This window comes from Oxyura jamaicensis, chromosome 2, assembly GCF_011077185.1.
Source record: "Oxyura jamaicensis isolate SHBP4307 breed ruddy duck chromosome 2, BPBGC_Ojam_1.0, whole genome shotgun sequence".
Taxonomy (NCBI): domain Eukaryota; kingdom Metazoa; phylum Chordata; class Aves; order Anseriformes; family Anatidae; genus Oxyura; species Oxyura jamaicensis.
The window spans coordinates 153,500,755-153,515,323 of NC_048894.1; the positions used below are offsets into that span (position 1 = coordinate 153,500,755).

Genomic DNA, 14,569 nt, shown 5'->3' on the forward strand with positions numbered 1-14,569 from the left:
TCATAAGTAAAGCACAGCAGAGTTATTTGCTAATGCCATTAGCTGATATTTTCTAAGCACTGGAAAAGTACAAGAAAGCAAGTAAATGCCCTTTTCCACTGTGGCACTAACATAACACTGCAGGCTCCATATTCTCCAGAAAATCCCTAAAATCCAAGGTTACAGTTCAGTTCAGTTTCATGCAATTCAACTGGAAGCCTATAGAAACCCACCTACCAAACTATATTTCCTCCCTGTATTGTCCTCTGCCTCTAACACTCACATGCCCACAAGTAGGGCTCTCATACCCAGTTTTTAACACCACTGGTGCTGACTCAAGTGCGAAGCATTACAGGCAACCCCTGTGACCTCCTCTATGGATTAAGCTACAGTCAAGTCTCTGTGACTACCCGAAAAAGTAACCCATCAAACACCAATACTGAGATTGAAGTGACTGTCTCCACAAAGGTTAAGCACATATCTCACTCCCACCCTTATCTTTTGCTTAACGAGATGTTCGTCCTACAAATGGGCTGAAGCAAAGAAAGGCAGGCTCAGAGTATTCATGTGATACAATCAGGTCCACCATGAAATTTCCTTTTTATCAGTACTTGAATATTTCAACATATAGCTCTGAGTCAGAGAAAGCCTTTTTTTTAAAACAAACAAACAAACAAACAAACAAACAAACAAAAAACTATCTAACCTCCACGTGGAGAATGGTACACCAGTATTTTGTGGGAGCTTCTGTTTGACTACAGACCAAACAAAAAAAGAATGTCTTCAATTTGTATTAAATATTGCAAGTGTCTTTGGATTTATTTAACTTCTAAGACAACAGCATTTGTCTGAAATTTCAACTAGTCCATCTTACTAGAGGCTCTACACACTCAGAGTCATAGCTTAACAGGGGTAAAGCTATTTCAAGCTTCATTCACAGCAACACTCTACTCTGTTTTTGCATTTTTAGGAATGAATGAATTTTTAAGAATCTTCCAACCCATTTTCCACCTAAAATTAAATTATTTTGTAGATTAGTTCACAAGACTTGGCAAGTTCATAGATACCTTCTACGAGACTTTTATAGGAGGCTGTGCTGGATTTTATGCTCTTCTACAATTTACCAAGAAATATGGTGCAAGGGGATATTTGTCTGTGCTCAAAATCTATTTCCAGAAGATATCTTCTTGGATCTTTCCTATCACTTACCGCTTTTCCTACAGGTGTTTTGCTCTGTTTTTAAAAGATTAACTATGTGTCCAAGTGTGACTCAGGAGCATACCTTTAGAAGGTATACATTGGTGAGAAATAAACCTTCCATTATTTTAACCTCTGGTAATCATTAGTATATATAGAAGCTCCAAAGTGTCTGTGTGGGGAATAGGATCAAGAATCCTCTTGGCACCAAGGAGCAGACATAAGGAGAGGAGACAAAATTACAAGAAAGGAATTTTCCCAGGGTCACAGTGGGCACTGCATACAAATTTGTGGAATTTTATACCAAGAAGTACTGAAAGTTGCTGGACCATAAAGAAGGAATAAGAGAAAGATCCAGGCTTCAAGGATCCTTAAATAAGTAGAAAAGTGAATGTAAGGTGAGTCAAAGTACCAATACTTACTGAAAACAGCCCCTCCTCAGCACACTGAGACATATATTAAATCAAAAGAGCAACTCACCCTTTGACCTGGTAAACCCGGGACTCCAGGCTTGCCTTCTGGACCAGTCTCTCCCTTTAAAAGTGAAAATATTTTTAGGAGGTTAACCAAGTTAAAAACAAACAAAAACCTAATGAACTATGTCACCATTTTCTGGGCTACTGCTACTGAATGGCTACCTAGACAATTCTTAACTGATAATTACATTGTCCTGTGAGCATAAGCGGGTAAGAAAACAGAATGGAGAAAAAGTGACAATGCCCTTATTAAATCCAGGTATACCTAAGTAATGCATCTTCACAATGCCATCAATTTTACAAAACCCAATCAAGGGTGAAACACAACAAGCAATTCAGAAATAAGGAAATACAGTGTGTGCAAATGAGGCAGCAGTGATAGTCTGAAGCGAGATTTCCTGCGGAGCTGGGTTATAAAATGTACCTGGAAGAAGACACAATCAAGTGAAAAGTAAGAATACTGGAGTGCCTAAATTGTTGCAAATATTGTGTTGTATTCCCTGCTGAAACACAAACACACGTCTCTCATTCTTCATATGCAAAAGATTTTTGCTGAGACATTCTGGCATAAAGCAATCATCTGCAGCAACCATTCTTTGCCCATCGTTCTATGATGGCTTACGGGTTACCAGCGAGGCTCCTCTCTGAGATGTGCTGAATACTCATACAGCTCCTCAGGATGTTAGAAATGGAAAAGGAATCAGCTTTTGCAGGACAAAAGCCTTGAGGTAACGTATACCTCTGTGTCATGACTGCCTATGTCCTGGGTGCCACCTCCATACGTTCAGAGTGGCCACCAACAGCAGGAGAGTTTCTCTCACCAGTGAAGAAAACAGAAGGCTGGGGGCACTGTTTAAACTCTTAGTGCCCAAATAATGTATAAGAAACTCAGCTCAGCCTGAGTTTCAGCTTCTGGGTCTCATAAGCAGTGAGATAAACCACTCACTGGAGGTCCAGGAAGTCCAGGTTGGCCTTGTGGTCCTCGTGGGCCAGGCTCTCCCTACAGACATAAGAAAAAAAAAAATAAAATAAAATACCCGTAGGAAAAATGATATGGACACAGTACTCATGCTAGCCATCTGTACAGGACCTACACCAGCCCTTTCCTAATAGGTCCCAAAAAAAAAAACAGTGCAGAGACCAGCTGGTTTTCTCCTTCACCCTGGGGTTATTTGAATTATCAGCACTCATTAGACTGCACGCAGACTGATCCACCCACACTTAGCCAGCCTTTATCCGTAACTGGCTCTCTGTTCTTCAAATGTAGTAATTCTGCCACAGACCCTGGACTATCCTGGATATTCCAGGAAAACACTGTGGGCTGGGGTTCAGCCGTGGAGAAAAGCAATTCTTGCAAAAGTAGCTTCTGCAGGCATTTTCCCCAAAGCCAGCACATCTGTGAAGGGCTTTAAAGTATTGTATGTATGCTGCATATAATTACATTAAAAAGGAGTAAAATACAACTTATACACATAACAACACAAATTAAAAAATTAAATATGTGTAGGAAAATTGACTGAAGAAATCGGAGTCTTTTCCCTGTTTGAGTGCCCATGTTCAGAGAGAAACTAAGCATAAAACTCAGACACAGTTTAACTTTTAATTTAATACTTTCCAGGATGTAAAGAATTGCATAGCTGACTCCTTCCAATTTACACTTGTCACTCATGTTACATTCATTGCACTTTAAAAGCATGTTATTCTTTCCCCTCTCCTGTTTATTTTCCCTGCTGTATGTTAACTTGCTTCTTGATGTCCTGACATTGCTTTTTTTCACCTTAATTTTGAAATAACATTCTAAAAGCAAATAAATTCTAAAGCAAAATCTAATCTAGCAGACAGTTAAAATACGTAAAAGCATCCTTGCAGCAGAAGCGCAGATATGGAATCTCTCTTACTTGCTCGCCTTTTAAGCCTTCAGTGTGTACCTGCAATAAAAATGCAAAGTTATACAGGGAAAAAAGAGAAAAGACACCACGGGGGGTACTGGGGTGTGACTGTCCCACACGGTTTATTTTTCCCTCCTTGCCTTTTCCTCGAGGTAAACTCTAAATGCTCCTCAAATCCCATTGCAGGCTGGGGGAATTTTTCTATTTAAGAAGCTCAGACTGCCAGGGTTTTCTCAATCAGTTCCCCGTGAAGGGATTCGTGTGGCTGTATAAACAGTAAGAACGTAGTTCATTATCCTGTCAGTATAAATAAGTTTGTAATTCTCCTTGATGCAACCATCGGGGCCGTGAGTGACAGCTGCCAGTCTTCTCAGCCTGCTCTGCACCCGCCTCCTGGAACTTCAGTGGTCACTGGGACAAAGCAGTGCTCGTTTTCAGGTTTCATGCACATCTTTCACAATCTTTTGTCAACTACTGTCACATCAGTAATTTCCCATTTAAGCAGAACGGTAAGAGGCTTCTACCCATTTGGTTGTTTTTCTCTTTTTTCTTTGGTTTCTCTTTTTTTTTTTCTTTTATTTTTTTTTCCCCAGAGGTCTTTCTCCCTCCCTCCTTTGGGTTCTACCACTTTCTAGTTGAGGAAACTGCTCACTGCTTTTCCCCTGATGTCCAGGGAGCTTTCATTCTTGTCTTTAGCACCCAGACCTTCTTTGGCTCAGTTTTACATTCAGTGTTACTGGTCTCAGTGGCTTCTTTAATGTTTTCCACCAATAGTCCAAGAGTGTTGTTTTCTAATTTTAATTAATTATTTTTTTTTTGAAAGTAAAAGGGATACACCCTAACTGCAATGTTATCAACCCCTGCAGAAATCAGTTTTAGACCTCTCTTCTGCATACTTTTCAGGAAATCTTTTTTTCTCCAATCACTTGGAGATGAGAGAAATCTTTTTCAGAAATATTTACTGGATTAATTTTTATTTTTTTTATTTTTTGAAAATCTATTTAAGAACATTTAATAAAGTCCCCCAGTCTCCACCTTCCATATTCTATCTTCACACAATAAATCCTATAACGTTTGATAAAAAATAAATAAATAAAAATCTTACTGAAGAGCCTGGCAGACCTGGGAGCCCTGGTTCACCCTGCAGGGAAACATGACAGAAATGAAAAAAAACAACGTAACGCAAAACACGGAATAACACACTACATAACACAGAACAAAAGCAAACCTCCCAATGTGTTTTCCAACTGCTGTTGTATGTTCTTACTTTCTATACCAAACCAGAGTTGATAAATATGAATGTACAAACCCCAGTAGCTCTTGTTCTCTCTACCCTGCAAATGAATACACGCAAGAACTGCTTGTCTTCTGTGCCACCATGATGTTACACACTGATTCCTATGATATTTGCTGACTTAAAATGGTGCCAAATTCCCCAAGTCTTTATTACAGGGCAGAATGATGCTCTAAGTGTTTGTAGGACACTACGATGCTACTCTACATAATCCACTCTGCATGATTTACTGCCACCTAGGCTATCCATTTATTCCAGCAGTTTGTCTCCAGTGGTGTCCAGTATTTTTTATGCTTTATGACTAAGCCTCCAGAAGGTGTCTCTTTTACTTTAGGTACATACCAATGCAAAAATTATCATGTAGTTTCCTTTCATACTCTTTCTATTTCCTCATTACTCTTGTAGGTCTCTGAATGAGCCAGCATACCTTTCATTCTCTTTTCTCTTAATTACTATTTGTTATTTATTCCACAGAGAGCCCATACTATGTCAGAAGGAATGAAGAGACACGTCATCTACACTGAAAATTATGGAGCAAGGAGCTAAACATTTTCTGGAGGGGCTACATGCAGCTACTAGAGAGATGGATGAAGTGTTATGAACTCAAGATTGTTCTCTACTTCAACATCCTGGGGCACAAAGATATTGCAATCTCTTGTCATGTCCGTGGATATGCCCTGCTTGTAGGTGCTTCTGAAATCTCACCTGCATCTTTTCAATCTGATTGGGAAAGTAATAAGATTTGCTTCTGATCTCTGCAATCTTGGATAAGGTACACTGCTTGGATGAGAAAATGTGAAAGAAAATCCAGAACTGGACACACCTTTCTATTCATGCTAAAGAACTAGGTAGGAAATATCAAAACCACAATGTCAATCTGAGTAGGAAGGGAAAGATAAAGCTGTCCTGGAAACTTTAATAAATCTGCAAAATAACAAGGCTGAAATTGCTGCTGAGAGCAATGAATAATTATCATGCAGGTAAGAGGACTGGTCTCACCTGATTGGCACTTTCTGAGTCAATTCTACATCTCCTGGTCACCAGACCAGCCTCTACACAAACACATTGACGTTTCTACTCAACCTTTGTAACTGAGAAAGACTTCTTGGGCCAACCTACTCTCTACTTCCTTCTACTTCCACAAAGAGGGTTAAAGTAAGAGTAGCGGAGCTATAACCAGACCTGTTTTACCTCTCACTTATGCCCATTTCAGACTGAAGCAACATCAGGAAAGTTAAACATTTATCTGTTCACACAAACTTAAATAAGAGAAATATTAAGCCAACAACCGTGATATTTCTGGGGGTTCTAGGAGGAAATAACAGATGTCTCTGAACCCCTCCTGTGCATCCCATCCCAACTCACCTTTTCTCCTTTGGTCCCACTGGCACCTGGATGGCCTGGGTTGCCAGCAGGGCCCTGTAAAAAGGGAAAAAACAGAGAGTTTTACATACTTTGTAACCTTTTACCTTTGTTTTAGTTATTGCAGGTCATCATTTGCAATTCCCTTTAAAGTACAGGAGAAACAGAAAGTTGCAGGTTTGGGTATCAACAGTTATGTCCCATTGCACTGCAATAGCAGCTAATACAACATACAAGGCTGCTTTGGCTCTACCATGTAGACAGGAAGGGGAATAAGGATGGAGATGCCACAGCAGGCATGATAACAGCAATCCAATTTTCCAATTTCCGCTGGTTCAGAAGGATTTCAGTTCAGGGAGTAAATCAGCGTCAAACACAAAATTTAGGATAAAATCCAGGCGTGAAGATTTGCCCACTGCTAGATGTCTAGACATGAAAAAGGCAGAAAAACTTCAGAATAACCCAACTTCTGTAATAGGGTGTCACTTGGAGAAATTGTTCCTTAGGAGTAGTAAACAATCAGCATCCACCTTCACATCCCTCTGCAATTTCTCACTTCATCCACATTTGCTGCAAGTACAAACCAGTCCTGTAAACAACGCAATGGGCACGGTGAACATAGTTCATTGAGATGCCAGTGCCACATCTAACACTGGGAAACATTTCCATCTTATAAGGATAGTGATAAACACTAACCAGAGAAATATTTCACGGCATAGGATAAACCATGGCTGAGGAACAGAGCAGAGTGATGATTAACGATCAAATCTCCCACAGAGAAATAGAAAAAAAAAAAAAAAAAAAAAAAAAAAGTGAAATAATCTCTATCAACTCACAGAAAAGGAAGGTGTAGTTTAACAAAGACTATGATTGCTTATGACACTATACCCCTTGCCATCTAAATAGAAAAGATGTCTGATATGGAAACAAAATGACTTTCCAAATCAACCACATAAAATTGAAACTCTGACTGCCAGAAGAGTGAAAGCGAGGCAGTTAGGCAGTTTCTCCACCCCTGCAAATGCAAAATCATGCCTCAAAACGATCCTTTCCATAGAGCGAAACAGCAAGGGCTAGGGGATAGGATGCAGACAGCAGCCTGGAGGCTTCAGGCTCAAGGGTGGTAACTATTAGTTGCACAACTTTTGGCAGATCACATCACTTGTCTCTGTTTCTTACTCCATTCTTTGCTATTTAGACCAGAAGATCCTTGGGAGTAAAAGATGATTCTCATTAGGGACAGTACGCTGAGTAATGCAAACAGTCTTGTGGGATCTATAGATAGTTTTAGATACAGACAGACAAACTGTTATCTATCTAATCAGCAGAAGTGTACTGATTTTATAGAATAACTTTCTGGTTTCGTCTTGTCTTAAAAATGTAAATAGTTCCAAGCTATAGTTTTTCTATTGAAAACAAACCAAACATATTAAAACCAGTTCTCTTCCTTTCATGTTGTGGGTGGAAGAAAACACACTTTATAAAAGTCAGGATCAAACAGCTAAATTTTTATGTGTGCTTCCTTAGGTCTTTAATAAAAATTGAGACAAGCTTCTAACCTATCATGTTTAAAGGACTGGCATTACTTTTAAGTGGATATTGCATTACTGTTTAATTTCACTCACTCCAAAGAAAAGCCTCCAGTTGCTGAGTATTTGCCACTTACCTGTTTCCCCTCAACACCTGGCTTTCCTGGGAGTCCATCTAGGCCTCGTTCTCCCTGGAGAAGGGCAAGAAAGAACCACTGTAACAAATCTCTGATGTTTGGGTTAGTATTATACAAGAGATGCCCATGTTATTCTTTCCAAGCATAAAGATGAAAGAAGAATAATTCAATCCAGCACAGTAGAGAAAATACATATGTGTACTCAGAAAAGTTGCTGGGAGCATCCAGAAACAAGAAGGTGAACCCAATGTAGTCAGTATGAAACTTCTATTCCCTCTAACTTTGCTAACTGATGGCACTTATCTGGCTAGAAAACTTTGCATCAGATAACTGGGAGGTGAATTCTGAGAAGTGGTTGTGTGCCAGCTTTCCACTTGGGCATCCTTCCTCTGCCTTCTGACCCAGGTTCATGTAAAGTAGGAGAACATCGATCTGTAATAGTTCTTACAAAAATAATGAGCCTACAATCCAGGAACGTGTTGTTTTTACCCAGTTAAGAAAAATGTTTGATTTTTCACCTTTGCTTTCCTTAACGTGGGGGATCAATTAATCCATTCTTACATGTCTTCAGAGATGGACAGTTCCCAAAGTCCACAGGCAACCTATTCCACCGCTTTACTTTTAACACCTGCAGATATGTTTCCCCCCCCGTGTCTAAACCTGACTTTTTTCTCACTACTGTTTCAAACTAGTATGTCTTTCCTCACCCCTCCAGACACAGAAAACAGATTGGTCCCTTCATCTTTACAACAGCCTCTTAGGTATCTGAAGGCTTACAATACTCCCCCTTCAAACTTCAAACTCCAGACTAAACAACCTCAGTACTTTCAACTTTTCTTAACGGGTGTATTTTCCTGACCTCTTATCATTTTTATTGCTCTTATTTGGGCAGTATTCATTTTTTCCACATCTTGACTGTAAATAGATGCCTGAAGCTGGATGCAGCTGAAGCTAACTCTGAGAAGAAAGATTATTTCATGCTTTATAGACTATTCTTCTGTTTAAATCCCGGGATAATGTTTGCTTTACCGCAAACCACCTTTTGCAGGACAGCTCCTTAATCAGTTCCCAGTGATGTCCCTGCTCATGGCAGGGAGGGCTGGATTTAGATGATCTTTAAGGTCCTTTCCAACCCAAACTATTCTGTGATTCCATGATTCTAATCTGCAGCAGTACGCAATTAGTTGTATATGCAGCACCATATATTTGCCTCTTCTCAACGTCATCTTCTGCTTTGGGGGGATTACATTTACAAGACCATTTTGATCCTGACCTCCATTGTACTTCCACATTCAAACTTAATAAGCGTATTTCATATTTTATAAACCAGGTACTTGACAGAAATGATGACTAGATCAGTCATGCCAAACTTCCTTCTTTCCTTATAGATTGTAGACCTTGCCCATGTAGCCAGTGTATTTTAAAACTCTTTGAACAGGGACTTTCTCTCACAGTAAGTGCTTAAATCTCTGTAGAATGGAACACTGATTTTACTTGGAGCCTCCACACTGCTGAATTCTAATAATCAAATACATACACACACTACATACACGCACTGCTACTGCTAACGTAAGTATATGTGAACAAATTCTACAAGCACAAAGAGTGAGAGCAAAACATTAGCTTTACTCTATTATTATTATTTTTTTTAAATTTCAGACTTTTTAGTTCTGATTAATATCCCACAGTATTCCTGATAGAACTCAGTTGTTATATGCAGACCTAGACTTACAGCATTGGATTTAATTAACTCCTTTTGAAAACTGCCTTAATTCAGCATCCAGCAATGGATTTGCAAATCATTTCATTTTTTTTCCTACCTCTAGAAAGTCAATCAGTCTTGTAACAGAAAAGTTATTTCAAATAGATGCATCCAAGGAATGAAATTAGAGAGACCTATACCCTACAAAAGGCAGCTGAAAAGCAGTGTCAGGCACCCAGATCTACTCACTGCTGGGACAACAGTTTCCACATTCATAAAACATTGGCACTGTCTAACCTACTACTCATAACCGAGCTATGAGTATCCTGAATTTGAGACATTCAGTGACAGTCTGGTGGGTTGCTGACAAAATGAGCACTATATTCTCAAGAGAATTTGTTAGCATCAATACGCTGCAGCAACAAGTACTTCACACACGCTCATTTAGCTGCCAAAAAAAAAAGAGAAAAGAGTCAATATTCTTACTGTTAGAAATGGGGGCTGGGAAAGGCAAATGTATTATTTATACAAATGCATGCACTAGAGCTGTTTGAAAATGTTCCAGAGAACTCTGCTTTCAGTTGTATCTTCAGAAAAATCTGTTATTATAAATTTCTTTCTTAGGCTATTTTTTTCATTCTTTGAAAAAGGCCATTTATAGACAGCATTTTTTTCTTCAAAGAAAGAAAAAGCTCAATAAAAGATTTATTCTCAAATTTTCACTTCAAGGCTCCCTTTCCTTCCCCTGCTGGAGAAAATTTATACATCAGCATACACTGATTTGGTGAAAATAGAATTGTGCAGAAGTCTACAGCGAGCCCACCAGACACAAAAGGATGAGATAAGACTCACATTATCCAGTGGGTCTCCTAAAGAGCAGATGTAACGAATAATACTGGTTTTGGGACACCCACTATAAAATCTCAGTATTTTCAGCAGAGGTTGCAGGATGTAAGAACATAACAGCAAGATGGGATATTATTATGGGATATGAGGACTTTTGTCATACCATGGTAGAGATTGAATAGACCAGTACTCAGTACATGGGCTAGCACTCTTGTCTGATACAATAAACACTCTTCTCCTCAGGCAGAGAAGAAGCACGGGTTGTGTAGGTGTCAGTATTCAAATTCCAAACTGAAAAGCAGACAAGGAAATATTTGGCCCGCCATGCTAACGCCCACTGTGTTCGCAGTAGTCCCAGCTGCTGGAAGGTAAAGCAGCAGCAGTGGATGCTCTGAGAACAGCATTAAAGTTGGGAAAAATCAAAGCACAGTTGTTGTAGCAGAGGTCTCGTTGCTTCAGGAAGAAAATACAAGAAAAGAAAAGGAAAAAAGGAAATAAAAGGGAGCTCTAATTGTTCATATCCTTATAATGGAACAAAACCTATTTCATTCCTTTCGCACTTTAATCTTTAGCTTAGTCAGCCACCAGCCCACACACTGCTCAACTCTCTCTCCCATCATGGTGATGTCAGTAAGACAGATTTTCTTCCGGAGCCAAATATTCCAGCAGATTGGACAACCTCACCTCAGGAAAAGCAGCGGAAGCACCGGCTAGACACAACACACCAGTCCTGCAAGGGGCTGAGGCAAAAGCATGAAAAAGATAAAGTAGGATCCAGCTTCTTGCTCTGTTTGCAACAGTGAGAACAGGTAATATGAAACCTGGCCACGGCTATTTCTAACTAAACAACAATATGGATGGTGGGAACAGACACCCTAACACACTGGGAATCAAAATGCAGTATCTCACACTAAGGGCCTGTTAATCATTTGTCCTGCCAGGCACAAGCTAGGTCTAAATCTCCATACTTCTCCAGGATGAGATGAAGAGTGAGAAATGGGAACAAGAATGAGTTGGCAAGCTAATAAGTCCCTCCTTTGTGCAAACACTCATGGCCAGCTATCACTTAAAGGCAGCTTAAACACAGGCAAAGCTGCCAGAGAGGCACTGAGATATTCCTGTCTCAGGGCCAATTTGAGACCCGAGCAAGATGGGCCACTGCACAGGGCTACAAACCACCTAGAGCTGGCAAGAAAGGCTCTGCTTTGCCTACAAGAGAAAATGGAGAACTTCAGTTGGGCTGAGAGCCTGGCTACAGCATACATCCCACCACTTCCCAGGGCAGGACCCTGTCAGCACCGTTTTCTCCTGGCAGAGGCAGCAAAATGCATTTTTTCAGGCATTTCTGAGAAGTCTTCAGCACCGGCTGGCAGGTCTGCAACAGAAGTGTGGGCACATCTGAGATCTCTCCAGACACGACAAGCAGACTGAAATAATGAAGGGCTTTGTGTCTGCCCAGCTCTCCTTTTAAATGTGTACTCCAGCTATAATAGGCACTTGGCCTCTTCACTGAACCATAAAGGTGGTTCAAATCCCAGAGAGTCCTGTGCTGCATAAAAACACTATTCCCAGACAGGAGAGAGCAAGAAACTGGGGAGCATCAGCATCACCAGCTGGATGAAGCTTTTAATAGAGAAACCTCATGGTACTCATTAAAAACTGAGCTTACAGTGATGGGAGAAGGCAGAAGTGTTGGATCATCTCAGCAACTACACCAAGACAGAGAAATGCTGGATGAAAACTTGGTCGGCAGCAAGCAGTTGTTTGTTCAGGGCTCACAGGTGATGCATATACTGTGGACACCTCACTAGTTCTCCTCAGTGGCTTCCCAGCACCCCATTCCTCCTCTCTTTTCTCTCTTCCTAGACTTAAATGTGGACTTAGTAGACAGCAGAGATCCATAAACTTCTCCTGCACTCCCATGGGAGGTCATTCATGGACAGCACCAGGAGGTGCAGAGCAGTGAGGAAACTCTCCAACATCACCCTTCAAAGCTGGTGGTTTAAAGGAAAAAGGCAAAGAGCAGCCTGCTTTTTCCTAGCATGCAGCAGGAATACCTTGTCTCCTCGTGTTCCCTTTTCTCCTCTTTCTCCTTGTAGACCCTGAAAAGAAAACAAACAAAAAAAAAAGATTACAGAACTCAGTCCAAGAAGAGGCATAGCTACCTCCTCTCATTAGTCACCAAATCACTGCACGTCTGCACAATCTATTTAAGTGAACCTCAAGGACATTTACCTCATTGCCAGTACTCCAAGTTGGCCACAAGTGTGGTCTAAACAGACTCACAGAGCAGGGATGACCTGTGGACCCAAGACCGTCTGTAGTATTATATTGTTCCCAGACACACGCCCCTCCTGCCAGCAGCAGTGAGGAGGGACAGGGAACACACCACAACTGCAGATGGTCTAGAAACCACCCACTGCTCCACATTTTTTTGTGTTGCTCATTAACAATGAGAACTTGGGTAGAGGACAATACTGGTGGAAAAACCTATCACATAAACAAGCAAGAATACCCTTTCCTGGTGGTTTTGGACGAAGTAGCTAGACAGACAGCAGGTACCTCTGAGAATTGGCAAATGTTAAATAATCCCTGTCCTGGAGGCCCAAGTGCATTTTTGCTCTGTGAAACCAGTGCTAGAGTTCATCTGGACAGCAAAATTCATCTTCTCCCAGGTACACCAGAACTATTTGCTGGAGCTCAGTTTGATGAAGGACAGTAATGCTAACACAGGCAATCGACAAAATGGGGAGGAATGGATTTGACCCCCTCAGCACAGGAAGCACATTGTGTTTTACCTTTATTGTACCAACTGAGCAATCGACTAATGGCCACAGGCAGATAAATATGCTCAGTTAGTAGTGATCTCTCCAAAACTGCTGAAGTTTGAAACACTTTTATAATACATTTATATTTAAACTTTAGTTTACTTTACACTGTGCTGAAGACTTAACTCCGAACTATTGAGAACTACATGTCTGGACTTATTTGGTCCATAGGATGACATAAATAATTGTTAAGGACATCAGCTTTCATGCCATGGTTGACTGTGAACAAACTCTCCACAGCCTTGTCCATCTCTAACGACCTAAAATGAGCCTGCACAGCTTCCAAAATGCAAAGCAATAACCCCACTGCTTCCAAAAAGCAGAGGTGAAGAGGTTTAAAATTTGACTCCTTTAATGTACTAATAACCATGGGGCCCTCGTATACACCAAGTGGATGATTACAGCCTTGTTCCTGCCCAGCAGCCCAAGCTAAATGTCAGTCTGATGATAGACATGGACTGGACACCTTTGGTAACAGTGCACCACAGGTGGGCACTTTGCTATTCACACAGAAAGGTGACTCAAGGAGCAGGAAGGAAGCATTCTCATCTTCTTGTCCACTTCTCTCATTAGTATTGCAAGGATCTAGGGCATGGGCAGGTAATGCCACCCCTCTATTCATTTCATCTTCTTCAGGACAAATACAATTCAACATTAGACCATGCAGGCAGACAGCACACACCTGGACAAAAGTACCTGTGCTGTTTTGAATGCATTGGGTCTCTCTGTAGTGAGTTGTAAAGCAAGACCTTGGCTGGCACAGGGAGACCTTTTGGTGCATGAGCACGTCTGGTATGCCACTAAAGCACACCGATGTACAGCCGGGTCATTAAACCCCAGCAAATCCAATCAGCCTTTGCAACACCAGCTTTAAGGCTGCCTCTGTAATTACCAAGGTGAGACCACAAGACAGAGATGCTAACTTGACAGCATGTGATTTATTTTGTTATTGCTATCTGTTCATTCAAGGCAGGTCTGTCCCCTGAGCCCAAAGTGCTGTTTCCTGACAGTTTTAAAAATATGATTGGAAACTCACTGAGAGCTGGAGGTTTTGCTCGGTGTTATGATGAAGTTTTCAAGCACCATATAAATGGTGCATCAACACAGACCAAAGCAATTGCATTACAGTGGGAGCATCACAAAATCCCCAGCTGTTACCTTGGTAATCAAGTAATTTCTACTGACAGCTCTGTAGTAGGTACAGGTCTGCTCTCATTTAAAGAAGTCCCAAGAAACTCAATGAAGTCAAGAAAATGTCACTGTTTGGACAGAGCACGGGTAAATAGTCAGATATACATTATATCGCTTAATTCAAAATAAAATAAAATAA

At 40.7% G+C, this 14,569-nt stretch overlaps 1 protein-coding gene and 1 long non-coding RNA gene across 3 annotated transcripts in view; one reads left to right on the forward strand and one right to left on the reverse strand.

The window, feature by feature from the left end:
* The window catches only part of LOC118162859, a 28,179-nt gene extending 18,378 nt beyond the window's left edge, over nucleotides 1-9,801 (forward strand). Inside the window, exons 2-3 of the long non-coding RNA XR_004748670.1 lie at nucleotides 532-538; nucleotides 9,791-9,801. This is a non-coding gene — a long non-coding RNA (uncharacterized LOC118162859). The remainder of the gene's footprint in view (nucleotides 1-531; nucleotides 539-9,790) is intronic.
* Nucleotides 1-14,569, reverse strand: part of COL22A1 (collagen type XXII alpha 1 chain) — a 196,440-nt gene that overhangs the window by 81,003 nt on the left and 100,868 nt on the right. For both annotated transcript variants that reach the window (XM_035319306.1, XM_035319307.1), the window contains 7 exons: nucleotides 12,469-12,513; nucleotides 7,864-7,917; nucleotides 6,201-6,254; nucleotides 4,647-4,682; nucleotides 3,551-3,580; nucleotides 2,599-2,652; nucleotides 1,657-1,710 (listed from right to left, as the gene is read on the reverse strand). In XM_035319306.1, the coding sequence (XP_035175197.1) occupies nucleotides 1,657-1,710; nucleotides 2,599-2,652; nucleotides 3,551-3,580; nucleotides 4,647-4,682; nucleotides 6,201-6,254; nucleotides 7,864-7,917; nucleotides 12,469-12,513 (327 nt within the window). The remainder of the gene's footprint in view (nucleotides 1-1,656; nucleotides 1,711-2,598; nucleotides 2,653-3,550; nucleotides 3,581-4,646; nucleotides 4,683-6,200; nucleotides 6,255-7,863; nucleotides 7,918-12,468; nucleotides 12,514-14,569) is intronic.